The sequence below is a fragment of the Parasteatoda tepidariorum genome, chromosome 3, assembly GCF_982258835.1.
Source record: "Parasteatoda tepidariorum strain Cologne lab strain chromosome 3, Ptep-v5.0, whole genome shotgun sequence".
NCBI classification, from domain to species: domain Eukaryota; kingdom Metazoa; phylum Arthropoda; class Arachnida; order Araneae; family Theridiidae; genus Parasteatoda; species Parasteatoda tepidariorum.
The window spans coordinates 44269714-44282828 of record NC_141757.1 but is presented as its reverse complement, the minus strand read 5'-3'; the positions used below and the strand labels follow the sequence as shown (position 1 = coordinate 44282828).

Genomic DNA, 13115 nt, shown 5'->3' with positions numbered 1-13115 from the left:
ATTATTAAAAGCGTTTTAGGATACAAGTGTATGATAATGTGTTGTTTATTTAATATTTGCGACTAAAAAGTTAAAATCACCATGGATGCTAAAATTCTGCTTTCATAATTGTTGAAATACTGACAGTGCAGTAAAAATTATTTTGTTTGAACTCTTGACGAAATGAAAAATATTGATTGAGCAAAATCCTGATTGTGCTAATTCAACTCTTAAATTTTCATCTATTTAAATTAAACATTTAAATTTGCAAGAAGCTTAAGTAAAAAAAAAACAACGATGAAACACCATCATTTATTTATTATCTTTCTTTCAAAAATTATGCAAACACAAGTTTAAATACATTTTTTTTATCAGAAAATACAAAAATAGATTTCCACAAATAGTTATGATTATAACACTCCAATGAATTGGCACAGTCTTAAAGTTGATGATATTTCTGTTTTGATCGATCTTCTTCAAAGAAGGCACTTTGTGAATTTTGGTGTATATTTTGAACCATTTATGTGCAGTTGATCGTGCTCTTTCATTTCCATTATTAGCTGAGCAGTATATTTTATACATTAAAGAGTTCAATCAAAAGATCAACATAAAATCTCCATGTCTCATGCAAGCTCTTAGTGTAAATAAATTAAAATAACAATTTCGAGAAACAAAATTAGGAAAAAAATGAAAACTCCTGATACAGAACTACGGAATTAGAAGATTTTCATGAGTTTTGGATTTCATTTTCTTGGAAATAATTTTGTTGTTCGTTATAGGCATGTCGCACAGCATTTTCTTCTCTGGAATTGCTTTTAATTTCTCGAATGCCTGAAAAATAGTCATTCACTTTATGTATGCGTGAGTAATGAAATAGCATATAATCTAAATAACTTTTTTTTAATCTAATGATCATATTTTTCATGCTAAGATTTAAGCAATACATATTAAACGTGCCAATCAATGCAAGTGATATTTAACTAACGAACTCAATGGCCAACAACAACAACGTTTAGGGGCAAAGCAACGAAGAGTCTTGAAGCGGATTTCAACCCTACTCTCCTACTAACCACTACTTTTGTTGCGGAGGAGAAGAAAAGTTGTCTCTTTTCATTTATTGTTGGCTTGTTCTGCCTTTTTACCCTATTGTTAAACAAACTGTACCATTAATTAAGATATTTCTTTGAAAATACATTTATAACATCCATGTTGATAAAATCTGTTAACACATTTTGACATAGAAATAAGGAATAAAATAATGGTTGGCGGGATGCAGCATATCCAACCATATCTTAAAAATTACATTTAAAAGTTTAATCTACTCTCCAAAATTATTAGAAGAATAAGTTAGCAGGCAATTACTCCTCCGCCATTATTGAGTATTAGAATTTCAATGCTTCTTTCAGAGAAATTAAGGTTTTGTTTTTAATTTCGTAGTTTAAAATATTATCTGTGCTAGTGACTTCTCATATCTATGATGTCTTCACCCATTTCAAGATGCTTCTCGAACAATTAGGAATAATACTTGAAAGTACAGTGGAAGACTGAAGGAGAAAAACTGTTCCATTTTTGTCCATTTTTCGCAAACATTGCAATCGGATCAATGTTTATTGCATTTTGAGGTTTACTAGGCTTTTTAAATTATTAATGTGAAAAGTTGATTCTCAACGAGAGTTATTTCAGTGTGAAAATGAGCCATATTGTGGAAAAAGCTCTTCTTGTTGCCTTACAAAAAAATTTTTGCTCCAAATCAGCTTTCATAGGCATAAACACTCCTTTTCGCTCCGTCAGTAAGAGGAATCAAGACTTTTTTTAAAGTGCTTAATTATTCAGAAAACTGTAGTATGTAATAAAACTACATTTTGTATATATTATTCAGAACATTACATATGAGTTATCAATTTTATTACTTATAAATATTGTGGCAACTAACACTATAAAGGGTTGCTATAACTCATAAATTATACTTTGATCGTTGATATACACAATTAGCTGCTATGAAAAAATTTCCAGATCAAATTATGGAATAAAAGGACTGCATATTGGTTCATAAGCCGTAAAATCCATTTTTACCATAAAATTCGTTTTAACTGTGAAATATTATACCGTCAATTTTAGAGTTATTTTATTTAGATAAAGGGAATCAGTGATTCTAGGGTAATTATTAATGAAAAAATTACGGTATGGGACATTTTTTGTTCCACAAGATTCTCTAGTAAATATGGATTAGCCTTTAAATTAATACGATTTAGATGATCATTATGAAACAAAAATCGAATAGATATTGAAAAAGAAACTTCTCAGTATATACTGGAATAGATTTTGAATAATATATTTACTTATTTGTGATAAGAAGAGTACAAAATTATTTTCTATTTGGAAACTAAGAGAAACTAAGAGAAAACTAGTAATGTACTAAAAGTTTAAATAATTGTTAATATATAATTGGTAATTGTGTAGATATATTGTTTTGAGTTTATTTTTAAAATCTTTATTTAATTAAATCATGGGAAAAAAACTTTAAAACACTGTAAACAATTAAATCTTTTCATTACACTGAAATTTGTTTCCTAATAAAGTTAAATTATGTTCATAAAGTTAAAAACTAGAAACTTCTCATTTTTGTTTTATTGTATATTAATCTGTTGTTATTATTCCATTATAGTTATTTAATATTTTCTAACTAAGCGCAGATTAGAAATGCATGTTTACTTAAATCTGAAATGAACTTACCTGAATTCTAGATGAAATGTTGAAACACTTTTGGATCAATATTTCTATTCGGCGTCTTCCACTTTCAGGTGTGAAACAAAAACTTGTTGTTGGACTCTAAAAAGTAAAAATTTACTGCATTTTGCATTATTTATCAGTAGTGAAAACCTACGTTTTCGCTTCAGTATTTGATTTTTTTAAAGTGTAAAACAATGTAAAAAATTTCAAATATATTTTTGCTCTAGATAGATTGTAAAAAGAGTATATTAAGGTTTCACATGCTGAGTGTTTCGAGTCAAATGAATTACGTGAACGGATTTTCGAATTATATAGCATTATTTAGTAATTTTTATTATTTTGTTATTGTTATTATTTTGTTATTGTTATTATTTTGTTATTGTTATTATTTTGTATTACTTTATCACTGTAATTAAATATATGAGCACTTTTGTTTTCATCCAATTATAATTTAAGTACCAATATTTTTTTTTTAATATTTAAAATCAACTTACTTGTATCTTGATTATACATTAATAACAATGCTCATTAGTTAAAACTTTATTTGAAAACAATAATGTTTTTTATATAATTGTATTTTTATTTTTACAGCAGAGAATTTCATTTATGTACTTAATTGTGAGTAGAGTATATTTTTAAAGTGTTATACTTTACATATAGGCTCACTTATTTGCACGAAAATCAATGTATCAAGTATATATATATATATATATTCAAAATGTAGAGAAAACAAGGGAAAAATACTGAACAATGAAAAAAGAACAAAAAATTTTAAAAAATCCGGAAAATAAAAGATATAATCTTTTCATTAGCTCACATGATTATATCAGCAAAAAAGAGAGGATGAACTGACGAAAAAGTGAGTTGATAAAAAGGTTATATCTTTTATTTTCCTGATTTTTTAAAATTTCGTGTCCTTTTTTTTCCTGTTTCTTGTTATTTTCATTTTTATTATTACTTTTCTTTTCTTCCCCTTTTTTCATTGTTCTGTAATTTTCCCTTGTTTTCTCTACATTTTGAACTTATTTTATGAGTTCTATTTACTTGCAGCTTATGCGCAATAATTAAAACTTGTTGCTTTTCTTTATAGAATTTAGGAATTTATTTTTTACTTAAGAGAAACATATATATATATATATATAGTTCATACAGAGTAAAAATGGCACAGCACCATTGAAATAAAACCTAAAATTACAAATATAATAATGATAATAATAATAATACAAATATTCACAGAATAGCTTTAAGATTGTTATTAAAAATTGTCTCACCTCTGTTATTTTCCTGACGTCTCGTAATATAATAATTTTATGAGATAATTTTCTGTAATTGATTAATTTTCTGTAATCGACTTCGTCTAGAAACAAATGACTGATAGCAGATTTGCGTCAAGAGTAGATAGCTGAAATGACAAAATGAGGGCTTTACCACATTTCAAATTTCTAAGTAATGTTATTATGTAAGCTTACCGGGTAAAAAGTAGTTAATATATCATGCATTTGGAAGTGGATATATGATGTTTTGGTGATCTTTTATTATTATAATTATTATTGTTGATTGATCCTAATCTCTGATCTGACAAATGACGTGGATCAGCCTTTTTCTTTCAATGTTTTTAATTGTTTTTCTTCTCAGTAAACATCTTTATGATTATGATTTTAATAATCTTACGTTTCGACTTGAAAATATTAAAGGACAAGTGATTGGAATTATTAACAAAGATTCTCCCCATTTCATCTCGATTGACCTCCGAAGTCACCTAACCTGAAACAAATTGATAATTTAATACGTGTTGGAACCGCTCGCGAACCACCAATATCTGCACCCCTGTAATTTTACGGATTCTGAATATTCTTCAGCAAGTGACTTTAACTGGTTGAGATTTATCTAAAACACCGTGGGAAATCCTTCATTAACTGAATCAGTTATCACGTTCAGAAACGCAGATGTAGGGGTTTTTTTTATTTCCCTTGGTGCGATTATTTTTCCTGTCTTGTCCGGACAGCTTAGTTTAAATTATTAACTATTTTAAAGTTTGCAAACTAAACGAGTATAATAAATGTGATTCATTTGTAAAATAGATGTCTAATAGATGTAAAAAAATAAAATAATTTCTTTGATTGCAATAGTTTACGTTATTGAATTTTTCACGCTATAAATGTAGGGAAAAAATTAAAATTTATACTTGGCACACACAAAAATCATTGGCCGGGATAGCCTGGTCGGTAGGGCGCAGGGGGCATCTCCGAGAGTTCGTGAGTTCGAACCCCGCCAGCCAAAGACTCCCCGTGCAGTAAAGTGACTGATGCACGTTAAATCTGTCGAGTCACAAAAGTCCTCCATGTTCCCATAAGAAATCATTATCTCTGGGGGTACTGGATTGGAGATCGATTGTTCTCTGATTCAGGTCAAAATTACGATCTGTGGATGAATGAACGGACATATGAATGGTTCCGCCCTATAAACGGGTGCGATGTATGGTGTGGCGGAAGTCTAATTCTTGGGCATAGATGGCGCCACTGGAAAACAAGAACAATCGCACACCCTCTGCCTAAACAGGCATACGTCAGCAACAAAAATCATTTAATAGAAGGATGGAAATAGCAGTCTAATTTATAGTACAGAACTCATATAAAGTGTTTATGATCTGAGAAATAAACCTTGTTTTTTCAAGGAGAAAAAAAGTTTGAGTAAAGTAACCGTATTGTGTGTGTTGTGTATTAACGACATTTCTAGTAGAAGGAACATAAACTCACTAATCTTATTATTTTTATAAACTTGGTACAAAATTGGACGGTAAATGTAGTAACAAGGTCAGTTTATTTTATGTAGTGGTAGGCTATGGACCAAAATTGAAAGGTGCGCCCGAATGGCAAGGACTTCAGACTAAGAAAGACAGCTAGAACTCCAACAGTGCAGCTATTTACCCCTCTGTTGAAAAATATCATAATAAAAATAAAAAAGTTTTCGAAATTTTCCAGATTTTTACCACATATTACAAAATTGCATTTCATTGTTCTTACCGAGCTTTTGGGTGTAACCAAAAGGCCTGAAACACGATACATTTTAAAATATTCCAGTGAGTTTGACCATACTTTTTTTAGTGAGAAAAATAGAAGCTGATCAAGCATAAATTTAGTTTATAGCAAACATAGATAAACGTGATTTATTTGGTAAAATAATCCAAAAAATCAGACTACTTTATTTTATTTTAGAAAAAAAACACATTTTTCTTCAACTCATTCTTGCTCAATGAAGAACCGAAAAAACAGGTTAAAATCACAAAGATCATTGTTATAAAAGTCAATATAACACAAGATAAAACTTCACCAAAAGTAATTTTTTAAGGAGTAAGTATTTGAGTAACTTGACAATTCTAGTGAGTGCTTAATGTTTATTTCTTACTCAGTAATTACCAGCAACTTTTAATGGGAAGTTTCAGAAAATGCATTTTAAAAGAATTTCCTTTTTTATACATTCATTTTCCTTTTTATATATTCATTTTTCTTTTTATGTATTCATTTTTCTCTTTTTATATTCCTTTTCCTCTTTATATATTTTTTGCACAGGATTATATACTTTATGATTTATCTATGACAGCACTTTTCACATATTTGGATGTTAATGCAGTTTATTTTAAGTTCAAGTTAGATTAGAGAGTATTATTTGAAATTGATGGAAAGTAAATAATCAATCTCTCAGTTTTAATTTTTTGGCATTTTATGTGAAGTCCTTAAATTAATGAACTTAATCGACTTTTCAATTTCTTTCTTATTAAAATAAATCACATTTTGTAGTATTTTTTTTCATAATTTCTGGTTCAATTTATGACATCATTTAGTTTGAAAGTAAGTTTAACAAAAAATCTGTTTTTTGGCATATAATTTAAAGCAGACTATTTTAAGAGGAACGGATTGCCATTTTAATATACTTATGCGCACAGAGAAAAAATTATGGCTAAAATGATGGATTGTAAAAAATTCTGTATGTTAAAGATATTACTGATTAAAAATTTATTTACACAATTTATTTGGTAATTTACCACTCGCTATGGTAACGATCGTTATCCGGAAATTCTGGTTTTCAAAATTATAGTTCTTATTACCATACATTTAGTAACGGATACAAAACTAAAATGTAAATTTAAACAAAATAAATGATTCTAATGCCATGCTCTAAAGTATCACAATAAAATTTTCAAAATGTTCTTTAAAACATCTCACTCTTTGAGGATTTTAACCTTTTAATGCATATGGCTCTTACCAAATAGAATTGCAATAATCTGTTTACACTTCTATGCTTTATTTAAAATAAGGGTTTATTTAAATGGTTGACAGAAGTTAGATGACAACTAATTATTTCTTTTTCTAATATATTTCTCAATTATAACGAGGAAGAAAGGGACATAAATGTTGGTTTGAAATGTTAAAGTGCTTTTAAGATCCTTAACTCAGATATATGGAATTATTTTGTCTGTTTTATCCATCTTTTATGAGGCTAGTGGAATTAACTTGCTTTCCCACGTACATAAGTAAATTTCTTTGTATATGCAAAGAATAGCATTAAAACTCATTCCATTTTGAAAAACAGAGAGCACAAAATTGAGAAAGATGGAAAGAATATGCATCTAGCGTTTCTTTAAGAATGGTTAGCGAGACACTGAAACCGTATGGTGAAGAATACCTTTAGAATTAATTCGAAATGAAATAGCGAACCGTTTTGAGACCTCCGTTACTGAGGGGTATTGTCATTTCAAAAAGCACTCGGGAGTGTAGAGGTAGCTGGTTCAGTATTTTTGCGCCATATTTCCTGTTTTTGTGCAATTTGTTCCGATTTAAAAAAAAAGAAAGGACAAGCCATTCTTTGTATTAAGCACACGAGCCTGTATATGTACCCTAACCAAATTTGCTTATTTGATGTTACACACCCAAGTTTACGGAGAAATTCGAACCCACTTTCTTTACTTGAAAGAATAAAGGCAAGACCACTTGGCCCGGAAAGCACATGTAAAGCGAAAAAATGGAATATTAAGTAAATACTATGCCATTGCTTATTTATTGTTACACATATATATGCAGATTTGTGAGCTCATTACAAAGCACGATTCATTATAAGTTCTTGTCAAATTAAATAATAGACAGAATTGAAGAGAAAACTTTTTCTGCGAAAAAAAATTTAAAAGAAAACAATGATGATAAAACAAAGAATAAGAAAAAAGTGGAATCCGATTGGAATGACGGTGGCTGAAAGAGGATATTCATACAGAATACATCAATTCTAAAGAGTATTAGCGTGTGGCAAAAAACGTAAATCATAAGCCAGGAAAAGAGAATTCATCTAATTATCATACGTCATATAATTTATTTGAAATAAAACAATGTTCTACTCACCACTGGTATACATTTATCAGCTTTTCTGGTATTTCCGATCCTTTTACATTAGTCTAGAAGACCAACTATATGTTTGATTACACAAGGATTTTTGCTTCGCTTTTCCCTCTTTGAACGACACAATCCATGATCCATGCCTGATACACCTTCTAAAAAGTACCTTGCTAAAAGATACTTATTAAAAGGTACTCTCCTGCGCCTGAAAATGACATTACTTTTTGATGAAGTAGTTTTTCCATTTTTTGTAAACTAATAAAATATATTGGTATTGGCATTTTTTTGTAAACTAATAAAAATATAACACATGGATGTTTTGTATTTGTTTAAAAGACACAAATTTGACTATATTAATCATATTTGACAGAAATTAGAAAACACTCAGAATATATTGATTGAAATTATTCATTTTTTAAATAATTTCATTTATTCACATTAAGTTTGAAAAGAACAGAAATTTTTGATTAAAAATTTTGTGATTATTTTGCAGATTTATTTTGCTTTGGATTTGATTCGGAGTATTTATTTATAGTTATTAAAGAGTATCTCTAAAATTGCAAAAAAGACTGATAATAAGCTTTTTTTAAATCAGCAATTTTTAAGTTTCTCAATATATGTGTCATAAAATATCGTTTTGTTAAAAATTTATAAATCTTTTATTATTAAGGATCATAATGAAATGTAAATCTCTAAAAATATTTCCTCAATGTTCACGTTATCATTTCTATTTCAAGCAAAATATTTAAAGTGAAAATTAGATATATGATTATTTATAACACAATTTTTGGTTTTGAAATAAAAAACAAATAGGAAAATATTGATTTTATAAAAATGTAAAAGCACCAAATTACATGCAAGTGAAAATTACGTATTATAAAACGGTAATTTTACAAAATTTATAAAGATATTTAAAGTTTAAAGTTTTTTTTTATTTGATAATATTTTCCTTTATACGACACATTTATGCTAATTTTTAAGATAAGAGCATGAAAATCAATTTCTAGTTTTTGAAAATCCTATTTCTTTTATCATTTTATTTCCGAAAAATCTTGTTGAATTGTTTATGGTTTTGCTTTTTAAAGATTGTATAATTTAAAATGCTTTACTTTTTGTCTCATTTTTTTTTCTCGAGCACACTTTCCTTCATTGTTAATATTTTTGCTTTGCTTAGTTATGAAATTTTCTTATTTTTTGAATCTTTTATGTTAAAATAAGGAATTAAGAAATTGCGTGAGAACTTACAAATATACTGTCTCTTCTACGTAGGGGTTCGTTATTATCAAGATCTCCTGGATATGAGGACGTTGGAGACTTATCTCTCTGCTTATAGAGTTGATTGTCTATAAAGCTGGCCATAGTTATTACTTCTACAAAATCGAAACAAAGTGTTTAAATAAATGTTTAATGTTAAATATATGTTAAATAATGTAAAATAAAAATAAGATAAATAATTTTTTTCACATTTATTAAACCGTAAAAATAAAATTTTAATCGTACTTTTCGAATTCTTATTTTTTTTTTTATTTCTTCCTCCTGTTATTCGCACTATGCTGTTTTCAAAGTTTTTGGCTATTGTTAAGGTTATATTTCAATCTAATCATTAGACAGCCATTTGAACTTCCTCTTTAAAAAATTTAAATGTTTCTCACTGTTACAGTTCCATATAAATATTATATTGGTAAACGAACTATTTTATTTTATAAAAAGTAATATTATTCTTAGTTATTGAACTGTTATCAGATCTAAATCATTTCGTAAGAAATTATACTATTCTTACTGTTACTCTTAGCCATTACATTATTAGTATAACTGCGTTGCTATACGAAAATTCAGACCATTTTTATTGTAATTTTTTTCCCCAATGCCCACCTCGATAATGACCTAGGTCATACAGGCACCTGAAAGGCAGATTTGTTGGTCACTCTTTCAGGGGTACCATGTTAGGTGGGCCAACGTTGCCCCCACAGTAAGGACAGATAGTACAGAGAAGGAAAGAACATCCATGCCTCCTTGCCCGGGATTCGAACCCAGAACCTTTCTGATGCAAGGGCAGTTCCCTAACCCCTACACAGGTCGGTCGGCATTCGTATTGTAATAGAACAGTCTTTTGGCACATTATGTTAGTCTAATATATAAGTATTTTAATGTTTTTTGAAGAATATAACTTTTAGACTTTTATTTCTGTCGCATTTTAATATTTGCATTCAATATTCGATATACATTTCAATATTCGATAATTTTGCAATATCTTCCTTCACAAAAGCTTAGGTTATTCTTACTGTTATAGTTCTATATTTGATATCCCATTGTTCGAATTGTTTTTAATGTCTTAAATCATAATATCATAATAGAGGTTTTGAATTACTATGATATTTTGCAAATAATGAGTCTAACTCAATAGAATCTCTTTCCATTCTTTTTACTTGTTTACTCTCATCTCAATTGATGTTGAGATAATATTGAATATCAAATTTATTTCTCTTATTACCATGCAAAATAGTTGTTAAAAGCATTGGTTTTGAATAAACTATAGTACATTATTCATTACCGTCATTTAATATAATCATATTAAGTAACAATAACACTTAAGTTTTTTTTTAATTTGCTATTTCCAATGAGCTGCACATTCGGACTTGCCGATGAGCAGACCTAGTGCGTTCTCCAGAGGTGGTATCCACTCTTTCAGAACCACCACAATGGGTGAGATACCGTTGGTCATGTTAATTTGGACGTTTAGTTTCTGCCACACTAGATGGCAGCACCGGGACTCTATTTGGATGCTAAAGTGCACTAGGAATTTAATTGCGCCGGAAATGCCAAGAGCCAATAAGGCACTTCAGGGATCTTTTACACAGCACTTAAGTAATTCAATCATCTTAAAATTGAAAAAATAAATTTCTACTCTTTAAACTTTTTTAATAAGTTTAGCATACATAGCAGATTTTAAATCAGATTGTATTTATTGATATTCTATGTAATTTTGTTGTTACACATTTTGAATCGCGTTTAATATTTTTTAAATATCTTTGGGTGAAACTTACCAGGCGTCATAACAGTTGGTTTTTCCTCCTCATCGGACGTACATATACAATCTCTGTTTCCATCTTTGCTATTTTTCAGCAGCGAATCACATCTAAATAGAAATAAAAACATTGCAAATAGCAAACAATGAAATTACATTTGATAAAAATGTTTATGAATTATGTGAATTAATTTTAAAGTAAAGAAAATAAATTAAGATACATTTCAAAATGAACATCTTCATCATCAGTTATGAAAAAAAAAAGATTATGTAAGGAATTTTAATTGGACATTTGATAACATTTGATAAATGGAAATAATTAATTCATGCAAATGCATTTCCTTTAAAATATAGAATTTATTATCATACTATGGGATCTATCCTAATCTTATGAAATAATTTAAAAATATAAGTATTTAAATTGACATAATAATTTCCATGATGTATGTAATAATAAAGATAGGTATTTTTGACCTTCTAACCAATCCATTTAATGCCATTTTCTTGTCAAATTAGCTTTGTTACGAAATAATATGGAATATGATACAGTCGAACGCGTTATAAAATATATTGTTACATTCCTTAAGCACCTTTATCTCCATGCGGAATGCAATATTAAAAAATAAACATTAAATAAAATCCAAAATCGCTCTTTAAATCCAAACTTTTTAAATAAAATTTATTTAAAAAGTTTGTGACATATTATGTCATATCCTCAATGGCTCCTGATTTTAACTAATAATTGAGCAATTAATTTTTTAGTTTCATTTAGAAATCAATTTCAGGGTTAAGCTTTAGATGATATAAATAATCGGAATAATTCAAAAAACAGTTGTTCCGTTCTTTAATATACATTACTTTTTAATATACATTTTTTTTTACTATATATATTATTTTTATTCCAACCTCACGCACTATTTTAATTTATTACTTTTGTTCTAATATATTTACTTTATTCTAACATAGATAAAACGTTCGTTATTTTGAAAAACAAATTGACACATCGAGTTCTAAAAATTTTAGTTTGAGACTTAACAAAATATTTTTCCTCTTAAATATTTTTTCTCCAAAATACTTTATGGATCGTAGTTTCAAATGAAAAAAAAAGAATTACTTGGAAAATTGTACGGAATAAAGTTAAATAACTGAAATTATGTCTCAATCAATAAACAATGTAACTCTAAGTCTCAATATAGTTTATCTTTTAAATAGCAGAGCATTTTTCATACGATTAACTGCTGAGCCATCGTAGCTAGAATCGAGATTAAGCTTTTCCCTAACGAAAAATCATAAGAAAATATTTAATCATGTTTCTAATGCTTTAACGAAACTATTTTAAAATAAAAAGTTGAAGGAATTTAAGGTTTTTTTTTAGTTTAATGTGTGGCACCGATAACAAGTTTTCTATATCTAGCAAAAATATATGCTTACAAATACGGTTTCATATATATGTCTAGCAAAGATATACGTATGTTACAAAGATACAGTGATAATCAGCGCTATTTTTTAAAAGTAAATTTTTTTTTTGAAATTTTTAAAATTGTTAATAATTTTTTGAATTGTCTATTGAATTGTCTGAGAATTTTCAGTTAAATTATTTGAATTGTCTGAAGTTGCACAATTAGTGAATATAAATATTACGAAGCAATACGGATACATCCAAATATGATGTACGATAAATATTATTTATCGTACGCAATAGTTAAATCTAGCGTAATTCGAGTTTAAAATGATTTTAGATTTATGTGAAATGCTTGGATTTACAGGTAAAAAATAAAAGAACACGAAGAGATAAAAGTTAAAAGGACTTAATATTATGGTAAGCGAAATGTTAAGTTCTAATAAAAAATCATAGTTATCACTTACGTTTTAGAATTTCTTTTGACATTTCCTGAAAGATAAAATAAAGTTCAAATGATTAGAAGAAAATTAAAATGCAGCTCATAAAATAAAGCGTATAAAATAAGTAGAAATTTTTTTTGTTATACTTCCTTCGA

At 27.9% G+C, this 13115-nt stretch overlaps 1 protein-coding gene across 1 annotated transcript in view; it reads right to left on the bottom strand.

Annotated features, from left to right (window-relative positions):
* Positions 1 to 279: 279 nt before the first annotated feature.
* Positions 280 to 13115, bottom strand: part of LOC107451220 (neural cell adhesion molecule 2) — a 94867-nt gene continuing 82031 nt past the window's right edge. Inside the window, exons 10-16 of the mRNA XM_071178756.2 lie at positions 12985 to 13009; positions 11138 to 11229; positions 9339 to 9463; positions 8100 to 8298; positions 3981 to 4111; positions 2713 to 2808; positions 280 to 810 (exon numbers count right to left, since the gene is read on the bottom strand). Of these exons, the coding sequence (XP_071034857.1) occupies positions 8278 to 8298; positions 9339 to 9463; positions 11138 to 11229; positions 12985 to 13009 (263 nt within the window). The 3' untranslated portion in view covers positions 280 to 810; positions 2713 to 2808; positions 3981 to 4111; positions 8100 to 8277. The remainder of the gene's footprint in view (positions 811 to 2712; positions 2809 to 3980; positions 4112 to 8099; positions 8299 to 9338; positions 9464 to 11137; positions 11230 to 12984; positions 13010 to 13115) is intronic.